Raw genomic sequence first — 15,553 nt, 5'->3', positions numbered from 1 at the left:
TTGCTACTTGTGATAGTGTATACTTGCACTTATTCTTGTGAATTTTACGTCATTTTATTATATACATCCACAAGCGACCAGGAATAATTAGGAATGATTATTTAGAATAGATTTTCGAAGAAACGGAGTCCAAAAAACAGAGAAAGTGTGCTTCAAATCGAAATTAACCAAAAAGATAGGTTCCCTGTGGAATCGATAATTTACTTATTACTTGCTACTTGTGATAGTGTATACTTGCACTTATTCTTGTGAATTTTACGTCATTTTATTATATACATCCACAAGCGACCAGGAATGATTAGGAATGATTATTTAGAATAAATTTTCGAAGAAACGGAGTCCATAAAACAGAGAAAGTGTGCTTCAAATCGAAACCTTAATTCGGAAACCCTAAACTGGACGTTTGAAGTACGTGCTCAAAAAACCGAGTCACGGTAGATGTTTTTCGAAACTTTTTTGGGGAATGATATGGCATGATTATTTAGAATAGAATTTGAAAGAAACGGAGGCCATAAGATAGAGAAAGTGTGCTTCAAATCGAAACCATAATTCAAAAACCTTAAACTGGGACATTTGAAGTACGTGGTCAAAAAATCGATTCACGGTCGACATTTTTCAAAACTTTTGTGGAAAATGACTAGGCTTGATGATTTAGTATATAATTTCGAAGAAATGGAGTGCATAAAACATTGAAAGTGTGCTTCAAATCGAAATCCTAAACTGGGATGTTTGAAGTATGCGCTCAAAAAACCGAGTCACGATCGACATTTTTTGAAACTTTTGTGGGGAATAATTAGGCTTGATTATTTGGATAGATTTTTGAAGAAACGGAGTGCATAAAACAGAGAAAGTGTGCTTCAAATTGAAACCCTAATTCGGAAACCCAAAATTGGGATGTTTGAAGTACGTGCTCAAAAAACCGAGTCACGGTCGATGTTTTATAAAACTTTTGTGAGGAATGATTAGGCTTGATGATTTAGAATCGAATTTCGAAGAAGCGCGTGCATAAAACAGAGAAAGTGTGCTGCAAATCGAAACTTAATGCGAAAACTCTAAAATGGGACGTTTGAAGTACGTGCTCAAAAAACCGAGTCACGGTCGATGTTTTTCGAAACTTTTGTGGCGAATGATTAGGATTGATGATTTAGAATAAAATTTCGAAGAAATGGAGTGCATAAAAAAGAGAAAGTGTGCTGCAAATCGAAACCCTAATTTGAAAACCCTAAACTTGAACGTTTGAAGTACTTGCTCAAAAAACCGAGTCACGGTCGATGTTTTTCAAAAATTTGTGGGGAATGATAAGGATTTTTTATTTAGAATAGAATTTCGAATAAATGGAGTGCATAAAACATTGAAAGTGTGCTTCAAATCGAAACCCTAATTCGGAAACCCTAAACTGGGACATTTGAAGTATGTGCTAAAAAAACCAAGTCACGGTCGATGTATTTCGAAATTTTATGAGAAATGATATGGCTTGTTGATTTAGCATAGAATTTCGAAGAAACGGAGTGCATAAAACAGAGAAAGTGTGCTTTTAATTGAAACCCTAATTCGGAAACCGTATATAGGGACGTTTGAAGTACGTTCTAAAAAAATCAAATCACAGTCGACATTTTTAAAAAATTTGTGGGGAATGATAAGGCTTGTTGATTTAAAATAGAATTTCGAATAAACAGTGTGCATAAAACATTTAAAGTATGCTTCAAATCGAAACCCTAATTGAGAAACCCTAAACTGGGACGTTTAAAGTATGTGCTAAAAAAACCGAGTCACGGTCGACGTTTTTTGAAACTTTTGTTGGAAATTATAAGGCTGGTTGTTTAGAATAGAATTTCGAAGAAACGGAGTGCATAAAATAGAGAAAGTGTGCTTCAAATCGAAACCCTAATTCGGAATCCCTAATTAGTGATGTTTGAAGTACCTGATCAAAAAACCTCGTCGCAGTTGACGTTTTTCGAAACTTGTGTGGGGAATGATTAGGCTTGAAGATTTAGAATAGATTTCGAAGAAACATAGTGCATAAAACAGAGAAAGTGTTCTTTAAATCGAAACCCCAATTCGAATACCCTAAACTAGGACGTTTGAAGTACGTAATCATAAAACCGAGTCACAGTCGACGTTTTTCAAAACTTTTTTGGGGAATAATAAGGCTTGTTGATTTAGAATAGAATTTCGAAGAAACGGACTGCATAAAATAGAGAAAGTGTGCTTTAAATCGAACCCTAATTCGGAAACCCTAAAAAGGGACGTTTGAAGTACGTGCTCAAAAAATCGAATATCGGTCGACTTTTTCTATACATTTATGTGGAATTATGAGGCTTGATGATTTAGAACAAAATTTCAACGAAACAGAGTGCATAAAACAGAGAAAGTGTGTTCAAATCGAACCCTAATTCGGAAACCCTAAACTGGGACGTTTGAAGTACGTGCTCAAAAAATCGACTCACGGTCGACATTTTTCAAAATTTTTTTGGGGAATGATTAAGCTTGTTTTTTAATAGAATGTCGAAGAAACGGAGTGCATAAAACAGAGAAAGTGTGCTTCAAATCGAAACCTTAATTCGGAAACCCTAAACAGGGACGTTTGAAGTACATGCTCAAAAAACCGAGTCACGGTTGACGTTTTTCAAAAATTTGTGGGGAATGATAAGGCTTATATATTTAGAATAGAATTTCGAATAAACGGTGTGCATAAAACATTTAAAGTGTGCTTCAAATCAAAACCCCAATTCGAAAACCCTAAACTGGGACGTTTGAAGTACATAATCAAAAAATCGAGTCACAGTCGATGTTTTTCAAAACTTTTGTGGGGAATGATAAGGCTTGTTGATTTAGAATAAAGGTTCGAATAAACGGAAAGCATAAAATAGAGAAAGTGTGCTTCAAATCGAACCCTAATTCTGAAACCCTAAAAAGGGATGTTTGAAGTACGTGCTCAAATAATCGAGTCACGGTTGACATTTTTCTAAACATTTATGTGGAATTATGAGGCTTGATGATTTTGAACAGAATTTCAAAGAAACGGAGTGCATTAAACATAGAAAGTGTGCTTCAAATCGAAACCCTAATTCAGAAACCCTAAAAAGGGACGTTTGAAGTACGTGCTCAAATAATCGAGTCACGATGGACGTTTCTCTAAACATTTATGTGGAATTAATAGGCTTGATGATTTAGAACAGAATGTCAAAGAAACGGAGTGCATAAAAAAGAGAAAGTGTGCTTCAAATCGAAACCCTAATTCGGAAACCCTAAACTGGTACGTTTGAAGTACGTTTTCAAAAAATTGAGTCACGGTCGACGTTTTTTGAAATTTTTGTGGGGAATGATAAGGCTTAATGAATTAGAATAGAGTTTTGGAGAAACAAAGTGCATAAAATAGAGAAAGTGTGCTTCAAATCGAAACACTAAACTGGGACGTTCGAAGTACGTTCTCAAAAAGCTGAGTCTCGATCGACGTTTGTCGAAACTTTTGTGGGGAATGATAAGGCTTGTTGATATTGAATAGAATTTCGAATAAACGGAGTGCATAAAATAGAGAAAGTGTGCTTCAAATCGAAGAACGAATTCGAAAACCCTAAAAAGGGACGTTTGAAGTACGTGCTCAAAAAACCGAGTCACGGTTGACGTTTTTTGAAACTTTTGTGGGGAATGATAAGGCTTATTAATTTAGAATAGCACTTCGAAGAAACGGAGTGCATAAAATAGAGAAAGTGTGCTTCAAATCGAAACCCTAATTCAGAAACCCTAAACAGGGACGTTTGAAGTACGTGCTCAAAAAACTGAATCAGATCGACGTTTTATGAAACTTTTGTGAGGAATGATTAGGCTTGATGATTTAGAATTGAATTTCAAAGAAGCGAGTGCATAAAACAGAGAAAGTGTGCTGCAAATCGAAACCTAATTCGAAAATCCTAAACTGGGACGTTTGAAGTACGTGCTCAAAAAACCGACTCACGGTCGATGTTTTTCAAAAATTTGTGGGGAATGATAAGGATTTTTTTATTTAGAATAGAATTTTGAATAAATGGAGTGCATAAAACATTGAAAGTGTGCTTCAAATCGAAACCCTAATTCTGAAACCCTAAACTGGGACGTTTGAAGTATGTGCTCAAAAAACCAAGTCACGGTCGACGTATTTCGAAACTTTTATGAGAAATGATAAGGCTTGTTGATTTAGCATAGAATTTCGATGAAACAGAGTGCATAAAACAGAGAAAGTGTGCTTCAAATCGAAACCCTAATTCGAAAACCGTAAACAGGGACGTTTGAAGTACGTTCTCAAAAAAGCGAGTGATGGTTGACATTTTTCTAAAATTTGTGGGGAATTATAAGGCTTGTTGATTTAGAATAGAATTTCGAATAAACTGTGTGCATAAAACATTTAAAGTACGCTTCAAATCGAAACCCTAATTCAGAAACCCTAAACTGGGACTTTTAAAGTATGTGCTCAAAAAACCGAGTCACGGTCGACGTTTTTCGAAACTTCTGTGGGAAATTATAAGGCTCGTTGATTTAGAATAGAATTTCGAAGAAACGGAGTGCATAAAATAGAGAAAGTGTGCTTCAAATTGAAACCCTAATTAGGGATGTTTGAAGTACGTGATCAAAAAACATCGTCACAGTTGACGTTTTTCAAAACTTGTGTGGGGAATTATTAGGCTTGAAGATTTAGAATAGAATTTCGAAGAAACGGAGTGTATAAAATAGAGAAAGTGTGCATCAAATCGAACCCTAATTCGGAAACCCTAAAAAGGGATGTTTTAAGTACGTTCTCAAAAAAATCGAATCTCGATCAACTTTTTCTAAACACTTATGTGGAATTATGAGGCTTGATGATTTAGAAAAGAATTTCAACGAAACAGAGTGCATAAAACAGAGAAAGTGTGTTCAAATCGAAACCCCAATTCGGAAACCCTAAACTGGGATGTTTGAAGTACGTGCTCAAAAAATCGACTCACGGTCGACGTTTTTCGAAACTTTTATGGGGAATGATAAGGCTTGTTTTGGAATAGAATGTCGAAAAAACGGAGTGCATAAAACAGAGAAAGTGTGCTTTAAATCGAAACGCTAATTCGGAAACCCTAAACAGGGACGTTTGAAGTACGTGCTCAAAAAACTGAGTCACGGTTGACGTTTTTCAAAAATTTGTGGGGAATGATAAGGCTTGTTGATTTAGAATATAATTTCGAATAAACGGTGTGCATAAAACATTTAAAGTGTGCTTCAAATCGCAACCCTAATTTGGAAACCCTAAACTGGGACGTTTGAAGTATGTCCTCAAAAAACCGAGACACGGTCGACGTTTTTCGAAACTTTTGTGGGGAATGATTAGGATTGATTATTTAGAATAAAATTTTGAAGAAACAGAGTGCATAAAAAAGAGAAAGTTTGCTTCAAATCGAAACCCTAATTCGTAAACCCTAAATTGGGATCTATGAAGTACGTGCTCAAAAAACCGAGTCACGGTTGACGTCTTTCTGAACTTTTGTGTGATATTATTAGGATTGATGATTTAGAATAGAATTGCGAAAAATTGAGTGCATAAAACAGAGAAAGTATGATTCAAATCGAAACCCTAATTCGGAAACTCTAAACTAGGACGTTTGAAGTACTTTTTCAAAAAATCGAGTCACAGTCGACGTTTTTCGAAACCTTTGTGGGGAATGATAAAGCTTAATCTTTTAGAATAAAATTTTGGAGAAACGGAGTGCATAAAACAGAGAAAGTGTGCTTCAAATCGAAACCCTAATTCGGAAACCCTAAACAGGGACGTTTGAAGTACGTTCTCAAAAAGCCGAGTCACGGTCGACGTTTGTCGAAACTTTTATGGGGAATGATAAGGCTTGTTGATTTAGAATAGAATTTAGAAAAAAACGGAGTGCCTAAAATTGAGAAAGTGTGCTTCAAATAGAAAAACTAATTCAGAAACCCTAAACAGGGACATTTGAAGTACGTGCTCAACGACTCACGGTCGACGTTTATCAAAACTTTTTTGGGTAATGATTAGGCTTGTTTTTTAATAGAATGTGGAAGAAATGGAGTGCATAAAACAGAGAAAGTATGCTTCAAATCGAAACCCTAATTCGGAAACCCTAAATAGGGACGTTTGAAGTACGTGCTCAAAAAACCGAGTCACGGTTGACGTTTTTCAAAAATTTGTGGGGAATGATAAGGCTTGTTGATTTAGAATATAATTTCAAAGAAACGGTGTGCATAAAACATTTAAAGTGTGCTTCAAATCGGAACCCTATTTCGGAAACCCTAAACGGGGATGTATGAAGTACGTGCTCAAAAAACCGAGTCACGGTCGACGTCTTTCTAAAATTTTATGTGATATTATTAGGCTTGATGATTTAGAATAGAATTTCGATGAAATGGTGTGCATAAAACAGAGAAAGTATGCTTCAAATCGTAACCCTAATTTAGAAACCCTAAACTGAGACGTTTGAAGTACGTTCTCAAAAAATCAAGTCACGGTCGACGTTTTTTGAAACTTTTGTGGGGAATGATAAGGCTTAATGATTTAGAATAGAATTTTGGATAAACGGAGTGCATAAAACAGAGAAAGTGTGCTTTAAATCGAAACCCTAATTCGTAAACCCTAAACTGGAACGTTTGAAGTACATTCTCAAAAAGCCGAGTCACGGTCGACGTTTGTCAAAACTTTTGTTGGGAATGATAAGGCTAGTTGATTTAGAATAGAATTTCGAATAAATGGAGTGCATAAAACAGAGAAAGTGTGCTTCAAATCGAAAAACTAATTTGGAAACCCTAAACAGGGCCGTTTGAAGTACGTGCTCAAAAAAGCGAGTCATGGTTGACGTTTTTCTATATTTTTATATGGAATTATGAGGCTTGATGATTTAGAATAGAATTTCGAAGAAACGGAGTGCACAAAACAGAGAAAGTGTTCTTCAAATCGTAACCCTAATTCGGAAACCCTAAGCTGGAACGTTTTAAGTACGTTCTCAAAAAGTCGAGTCACGGTCGACATTTGTTGAAACTTTTGTGGGGAATGATAAGGCTTGTTGATTTAGAATAGAATTTTGAAGAAACGGAGTGCCTAAAACAGAGAAAGTGTGCTTCAAATCAAAAAACTAATTCAGAAGCCCTAAATAGGGACGTTTGAAGTATGTGCTCAAAAAACCGAGTCAAGGTCGACGTTTTTTGAAATTTTAAGGGGAATGATTAGGCTTCATGATTTAGAATAGAATTTTGAGAAACGGAGTGCATAAAATAGAGAAAGTGTGCTGCAAATCGATACCCTAATTTGGAAACCCTAAACTGGGACGTTTGAAGTACGTTCTCAAAAAATCGAGTCACACTTGACATTTTTCGAAGTTTTTGTGAGGAATGATTAGCCTTGATGATTTAGAATAGAATTTCGAAGAAGCGGAGTGCGTAAAACAGAGAAAGTGTGCTTCAAATCGAAACCCTAATTCGGAAACCCTAAACAGGGACGTTTGAAGTACGTGCTCAAAAAACCGAGTGACGGTCGACGTTTTTTGAAACTTTTGTGTGGAATGATTAGGCTTGATTTTTTAGAATAGAATTTCAAAGAAACGGAGTGCATAAAACAGAGAAAGTGTGCTTCAAATCAAAACCCCATTTCAGAAACCTTAAACAGAGACGTTTGAAGTACTTGCTCAAAAAACCGAGTGACGATCGATGTTTTTCAAAAATTTTGTGTGGAATGATTAGGCTTGATGTTTTAGAATAGAATTTCAAACAAACGAAGTGCATAAAACAGAGAAAGTGTGCTTCAATTCGAAACCCCAATTGATAAAATCTAGAGTGTTAACAACGGATCACTTTTTCTAAAGACGATCTGTAGAATCTGGAGCGTTCACAAATAATTTATTTTTTATGAGTTGTTGTAGTATAGTGGTGAGTATTCCTAGTTTCAACGGAATTTAAAATTGGACAATGATGAACCTAGGTTCGATCCCCGGCAACAGAGATTTTATTAATTTTATTTCTGTAGTTTTAACGAAACTCGAAATTGGCAGTTTGGATTCGATCCCCAACAACAGTAGTTTGACGAAAGTCGAAACTGGATTGCTTTTCCTAAAAAGTGGTTTATGAAATCTTGTGTGTTAATAAATAATATGTTTCTAAAGGTCGTTGCAGTGGTACAGTGGTGAGTATTTTCGCTTATCACTCGAATTATTATGTTCCAGAGGTCGTTGTAGTACAAGGGTGAGCATTCCTGCTTGTCGCTCGAGTGACCTGACTTTGATCCCCAACAATAGAAAGTTTAATCTTGTTTTGACAATTTTAATCGGATTCAAAACTGGATTACTTTTTGTAACGACGATTGATAAAATCTTGTGTGTTAACAAATATTATAATTTTTCGTTGTAGAGTGGTGAATATTCCCGCGAGTTTGATCCCCCACAGCGACAATTTTACTTTTCTTTTGGTTAGGTTTAATTGAATTCGAAATTCGGCAGTGGTGAACCGGATGATTTGGGTTTGTTCCCCCACAACGAAATTCAGAATTGGATTCCTTTTTCTCTTGTGTGTGTTAACAAATAATATAGTTTTCAGAGGTCGATGTAATACAGTAGTGAGTATTCTGGCTTGTCACTCGAGAGACCTGAGTTTGAACCCCGACAGTAATAAGTTTAATTTTCTTTTGACAATTTTCACCGGATTTGAAATTGGATTACTTGTTCTGAATCTTCGATTGATAAAATCTAGAGCGTTAACAACGGATCACTTTTTCTAAAGACAATTGGTAAAATCTGGAGCGTTAACAAATAATTGGTAAAATCTGGAGCGTTAACAAATAATTTATCTTTTTTGAGTCGTTGTAGTATAATGGTGAGTATTTCTGCCTGTCACGCAGGTGACCCGGGTCCGATCCCCGGCAACGGCGATGTAATTAATTTTATTGCTGTAGTTTCAATGTAATTCGAAATTTGACAGCTGTGAACCTAGGTTCGATCCCCAGCAACGACGATTTTAATTTTATTTTGGTAGTTTTAACGGAACTCAAAATTGGACAACGGTGAACCTGTCATGCCGGCAGTTTGGGTTCGATCCCCAACAACGGTAGTTCGACGAAAGTCGAAACTGGATTGCTTTTCCTAAAAAGTGGTTTATGAAATCTTGTGTGTTAACAAATAATATGTTTCCAAAGGTCGTTGTAGTGGTACAGTGGTGAGTATTTCCACTTGTCACTCGAGTTATTATGTTCCAGAGGTCGTTGTAGTACAAGGGTGAGCATTCCTGCCTGCCACTCGAGTGACCTGACTTTGATCCCCGACAATAGCAAGTTTAATCTTGTTTTGACAATTTTAATCGGATTCAAAATTGGATTACTTTTTGTAACGGCGATTGTTTTGACAAGTTTACTATGTTCTTTTCATTTGACTATTTCGACCTTCACAATACAAACCTTACTAAATATAAACATATTTTGAATCACCAATATATCATATAGCAGTTAATTTCATTTATAATAAATCATAATATAATATGAGAACATTTATTATCTCTCATAGAGCATATCTAACGATGACAAAACGTCTCCAGCAAGACCATAGAAACATTTTAGACCTTCATTTTAGACTAGTCAACAGAATTTATAAGCCGATTTTCCCTAATCCTATTTTTCCTAATAAAACAAAGTCTCCACTACTATTTTTTAGTAGATTGCTACACTACAACTTCCCCTTCACAATACAAACATTACTAAATCTAAACAACATCAATACATCAATTAACATTCATATTCAGTGCAAAGTAAATCATATCATAATAAAACAACATCATATATTATCTTTTGTAAGATATACCTAACGATGAAAATATGTCTGCTGAACAACAATGGAAGTATGTTAGGCCTACATCGTAGATCGGTCTATAGAATCTAAGAACCTAGCGCTCTGATACTAACGATAATGCCCATAATTTTTTTTGCCTAAATTAGAGACGTCACTACATGCATGCCTTATTTAACATATGCGAAAATTTGAAATAAAACATTTACCATTGAAGTCATGGACTTACACAATTAATTTAAAACAAGAAAATTAAAAATAACATAGTTGTTAAGGATAGTTGACGGTTATTATAAGGAAAATATAGATATTTTCCTTGTATTACGGCTTAGCATATTTGCCTTTTTATGAAAGGCAAATATATTGTATTCATTTATTATTCTTTCTTTTTATTGTTCTTTCCATATTATTTGTAATTTACCATATTTCTCTATTCTGTACATGATTATAAATAGAGAACTTTCACTACCATTTAGGAAAGGCAAATATATTGTATTCATTTATTATTCTTTCTTTTTATTGTTCTTTCCATATTATTTGTAATTTACCATATTTCTCTATTCTGTACATGATTATAAATAGAGAACTTTCACTACCATTTAGGTATGGTGATTTCATTATAAATAGAGAACTTTCACCACCTTTTAGGTGTAGTGGTTTCAGCGAACATTTTCAGGGTTTCAGAGCCCTTTTGGTTTAACAGCCCTTTTGGTGGTATCATCTTCTTTCTTAACACTCTAATCAATATGATCACCATCAAACTTTCTTCCTCCAATTATCTTCTTTGGAAAAGCCAACTTCACCCTTTTTGAGAGTCAAGACATGATAGGCTATGTTGATGGAACTATGGTTTGATAACTCTCTAAATGTAGAGTCATATCAAGTTTTTTTGTAGTTAATATTGCACTCTTATTCACCATTTTCTCATTTATTCCCCATTTATTCTACTTAGTGAGCATGAAATCGTTTATTGCGGTCTAACATGAAAAAAATATGATTTGGCATAAATCGATGTTAATTGTATATTTAATTGAGTTATGTGGTAAAATTTCAGACATTTATGCTAAACCATGTGGGAGTAGTAAATTTGGAAACAAATAGGGGATGACATGGAAATTTTAAATCCACGTCAGCAGTCCAAGTGGGTCATTGACTACCCAATGAGAAACATCTTATTGGACAACTTATTCCTTTTCAGCCCTAAAGCCCAATGAGGAAATGGACAACTTATTCCTTTTCAGCCCTAAAGAGGAACTCATGCTCAATATAAAAGAAAAAGGAAGACCAAGAGGAGGGGCCACATTTTTTTTAGGAGTAAAAATCGAATTACACAGCAGCAGCTCTACAGCAGTGAACTGCTGTGAAACCAGAGAAGAAGAAGAAAACCCTAATCCAACAGCTGTTGACAGCAGAAGGAAAAGGAGACCGACAAGGATTGATTAGGGCAAAGAGGTCGACGTGAGAGCTCAAGAGAAGGGAACTTCCATTGACAAACGGCAACAAACCGGGATAACTCTCTATTTCCTTATTCTCTTTCCTTATTCCATCAATTTTATATGATGAAGATGCAGATTCCTCTGTTTAATTCAGTTTGTATGGAGAGCTAAACTTAATAGGGGAGGCAAGAGAGTTTTATATAGTTTAAGTATGTTGACGGTATGATTTTAGTTTATTAAAGAGTTGTTGTTAATGATTTACATGTGTGTTTAATTAGCTACTTTACATACATAGTTGTTCTCTTATTCGGGAGAAGAGAGGGAGAAATGAAATCCTCTTTAATACTCTAGTTCCATAGTAAGGAGACTTGAAGGGTAATAGAAGGGTTATGAATAATTCTTCTCCTAGAGCCTTGTTAATAGAAATTACAACGATTATGAAAATAATCACCATTCATGACCCTCGGAAGTGGGCTTGAGAATCTATTAAAATGAATTAAAATCTACCACAAAACTCAACAACTTATCTATTTAATCTCTCTTAGCCGAACCTTCCTCATTTTAGTTGATTTTCTCATCATTTTCTGTTTTCGACAGTAGTAGCACTCTGTTTTAGTTTTGTTTAAATAGTTAAAATCTCCAACACCCATTTGAATGTTACCCAAAAACTCACTTAAATTTCCAGCGATAAAATTAACCAAAAAGATATGTTCCCTGTGGAATCGATAATGTACTTATTACTTGCTACTTGTGATAGTGTATACTTGCACTTATTCTTGTGAATTTTACTTCATTTTATTATATACATCCACAAGCGATCAAGTTTTTGGCGCCGTTGCCGGAGAACCTAATTTGGTTATTTTACTTGTCATAGATTTTCGTGAGTTGGAGCCAAAAAGAAGCCGTAATAAGCAGAATTATATTTACTGCTGCAGAATTGAGGTTACTGCTGTAGAATTCTATGCATGAACCCACCTACGGGTTCGAAATTTATTTTTGAACCCGAAATAGAGAGAACCTTTAGTCGAAAGTTGAGGGAGAAACAGAAAATGGCAGAACAGAATATACAGCAAATGGCCCAACTGAATCAAGAGTTTGAAAATCCAGTGATGATGGCTAATCAAGAGAGAATTATTGCTAATGCCATTCAGTTAGCAGATGATAGAGAAAGAGCAATCCGAGCATATGCACACCCAGCTGTGGATGAGCTAAATCCGTGCATTATTAGACCTGAAATGCAAGCAACCACATTTGAGCTAAAGCCCGTGATGTTTCAAATGTTGCAAACCATTGGGCAATTTCATGGACTACCGTCAGAAGATCCCCACCTACATCTAAAGTCATTTTTGGGAGTTAGTGACTCATTTCGATTTCAAGGAGTGGATAAAGATGTGATTAGATTGAGCTTATTCCCTTATTCTTTGAGGGATGGTGCTAAATCATGGTTGAATACCTTAGCACCGAGAACAATTGATTCTTGGAATAGTCTAGCAGAGAAATTTTTGATCAAGTACTTTCCACCCACTAGAAACGCACGGTTCAGAAATGAGATTGTTGCTTTTCAACAGTTTGAAGATGAGACATTAAGCGAAGCTTGGGAAAGATTTAAGGAGATGCTTAGAAAGTGTCCTCACCATGGACTACCTCATTGTATACAAATGGAGACTTTCTACAATGGCTTGAATATTGCTACTAAACAAGTAGTTGATGCTTCCGCCAATGGTGCTATGTTGTCAAAGACATACAATGAAGCATATGAGATTTTAGAAAGAATAGCATCTAACAATTGTCAATGGGCCGATGTGAGAAGCAACCCAGGAAAGAAGACCCGAGGAGTACTTGAAGTTGATGCTTTGTCCTCTATCAACGCTCAACTAGCTTCGGTGACTAATATTTTACAAAATCTAGCGTTTGGACAAGGCACAATGATCAAAGCACCAGCCCATACAGCTGCTGTGATGACCCAGACAGCAACTGAATCTTGTGTATATTGTGGAGAGGAACACACTTTTGATCAATGTCCAAGAAATCCGGCCTCAATTTTATATGTGAGGAATCAAGCTAGTCAAGGCAACCAAAAAAACAATCCCTCCTCAAATACTTATAATCCGGGGTGGAGAAACCATCCAAACTTCTCATGGAAGGGACAAGGCTCATACAACCAATAAATGCCACCTAAAGCAAATTACCCTCCGGGTTTTGGATTACAAAATCAATTGACATATGGTTCTCAACAAGCCACCACCCAAGGGGAAGGAACTAGCCAAGCTCAACACATACCGGAAACATCGCTTGAGAGCCTAATAAAGGAATATATGGCTAAAAATGATGTTGTGATACAAAGTCAACAAGCATCATTGCGAAATTTGGAAGTTCAAGTAGGTCAATTAGCAAATGAGTTACGAAATAGACCTCTTGGTAAGCTGCCATCAGACACCGAAATGCCAAAAAGAGAAGGAATGGAACAATGTCAAGCCATAGAGTTAAGAAGTGGGAAAGAAATATCCAGCAGAGAAGAAAAAATTAAAGAACACAGTGATAGTCGCTCTCAAGAAACTGCTGATACACAGCAGAGAAAGGAGGAAGCTGTTGTGCAGGAAGAGCATAACAAAAATGATGCAGAAGCTCTTGTACAAAAAGAACACAGCAGAAATTATGCAGAAATTATGAAGCCTCCTAAAACGCAAACATCAGTCAACAGTGGACAAGAAAGTAGAATATACACACCAACACCTCCTTTTCCACAAAGAATAAAAAGAAAGAAGGAAGAAGCCCACTTTGAGAAGTTCATGGACATATTTAAGGAAATTCACATAAATATACCATTAGTTGAAGCTTTGAAGCAAATGCAAAATTATGTGAAATTCTTGAAAGATGTGCTCACCAATAGAAGAAAGTTTGAAGAATTCAAGGTGGTACCATTGAATGAAGAGTGTAGTGCAATATTGAAAAACAAGATCCCACTAAAAGAGAAAGACCCCGGTTCATTCACAATTCCAATATCAATAGGAGGGAAGAAGCTAGGTCGAGCATTATGTGATTTGGGATCAAGCATTAATCTAATGCCGCTGTCTATTTACAAAAAGTTAGGTATTGGTGAAGCTAGACCAACTACAGTCACTCTTCAACTAGCAGATCGATCTTTCACTCATCCAGAAGGAAAAATCGAAGATATCCTAATTCAAGTGGACAAGTTCATATTTCCAGCTGATTTTATCATTTTGGATTATGAAGCGGATCATGATGTGCCAACTATCTTGGGGAGACCATTTTTGAAAACTGGAAGAACATTAGTAGATGTCCACAAGGGAACCATAATGTTGAGAATGAATGATCAACAAATAGAATTTCATATGAATGACAACATGAAATATCCAGCAGTAGTAGAGGAATGCTCAGCAATTTATAAATTGGCAGAGAATCTAGCAACTGATAGTTGGAAACAGCAGCAAGAAGAAGACAGCAGCTGGAATAATGGCACTACAGGACAAGCAGAATTGGAGAAAACTGTAAGAGTTTTTGAATCACTAGAATTAGAGGAAAGTATAAATTCATCGATGAAGTTATCTATCAATGACACATTCTTGAACTACATCTTAGAAGAAGAACTATTTGATATATGGGAGATAAACTTCACGAAATTATCCCCACCCACTTCAAGATGGAGAGTTTCAAAGGGGCATCACTTCTTTGACAATGGATAAAAAAAAATTGAAAAGAGGAAGAGGGAGCTAGTTGTCACGGTCATGCTCGTCCAGGGCATGTTGCCCATGGCCGCATGCCCATGACAAGCCAAACCCTTGTCATGTCTTTTCATTCTAGTGTTTTTCCTTTTGTAATTCTAGGGCGTATGACGCCTAAAAAATATCATGTCTAGGCCTGCCAGAACTAAAATGGCCCAGAATGTACTATAGGGGATATGACTAGTCGTCAACTTCTCCCTACCCAAGGTTATATATGCTAAGCCGTTGTTGTCTTTCTCTTGCTTGCTTATATAACGTCTCTTTCTAAAATCTTTCTCTCTCCTCGTTTTCTAAAACCTTCTTTTAAAACCGAGGCTAGAGGCTCGACCGTATGTCGCTTGGCCGTAGGCGACGCAATAACAAATTGGCTTAACTCACTTGTAGCTAGAAAGTGAGTGCCGCACAATCGCTAGTCCGCTGCTTTCGAAAGCGCGATTGTGTCAAGTGGTATCAGAGCTTTGTTAGCTCCGTAACGTCATACAGACCGAGATCATGTCGACAACAAAGTCAACACCCAAAGCACAAGCCGACCGGCTTACGGTAATAGAGGAGAAAATGCTGTTCCTCAAAGAAGTCCCTGACACCT

At 36.1% G+C, this 15,553-nt stretch overlaps 2 protein-coding genes and 2 non-coding genes across 4 annotated transcripts; 3 read left to right on the top strand and 1 right to left on the bottom strand.

The window, feature by feature from the left end:
* Positions 1 to 8,809: 8,809 nt before the first annotated feature.
* Positions 8,810 to 8,881, top strand: TRNAD-GUC. The gene has a single exon. It is a non-coding gene; the product is annotated as a tRNA-Asp (tRNA).
* A 3,392-nt stretch (positions 8,882 to 12,273) lies between these two features.
* LOC111461168 lies at positions 12,274 to 13,392 on the top strand. The gene has a single exon (XM_023104664.1). It carries the CDS (start codon positions 12,274 to 12,276, stop codon positions 13,390 to 13,392), a length of 1,119 nt encoding a protein of 372 aa, XP_022960432.1.
* Positions 12,761 to 12,866, bottom strand: LOC111461261. Its single transcript, XR_002713545.1, has one exon. It is a non-coding gene; the product is annotated as a Plant small nucleolar RNA R71 (small nucleolar RNA).
* Positions 13,393 to 14,928, top strand: LOC111461167. The gene has a single exon (XM_023104663.1). The coding sequence runs from the start codon at positions 13,393 to 13,395 to the stop codon at positions 14,926 to 14,928; it is 1,536 nt and encodes a 511-aa protein (XP_022960431.1).
* The last annotated feature ends 625 nt before the right edge of the window (positions 14,929 to 15,553 follow it).

Source organism: Cucurbita moschata, unplaced genomic scaffold, assembly GCF_002738365.1.
Source record: "Cucurbita moschata cultivar Rifu unplaced genomic scaffold, Cmos_1.0 Cmo_Scf00024, whole genome shotgun sequence".
NCBI classification, from domain to species: Eukaryota; Viridiplantae; Streptophyta; class Magnoliopsida; order Cucurbitales; family Cucurbitaceae; genus Cucurbita; species Cucurbita moschata.
Note: the sequence above shows the minus strand (reverse complement) of the source record. Positions and strands in the feature narration are given on the sequence as shown.

What these genes read in the sequence shown, in the direction of transcription:
- LOC111461168 (XM_023104664.1), top strand. Translation starts at nt 12,274, where the DNA reads ATGGCAGAACAGAATATACAGCAAATGGCCCAACTGAATCAAGAGTTT.
- LOC111461167 (XM_023104663.1), top strand. Translation starts at nt 13,393, where the DNA reads ATGCCACCTAAAGCAAATTACCCTCCGGGTTTTGGATTACAAAATCAA.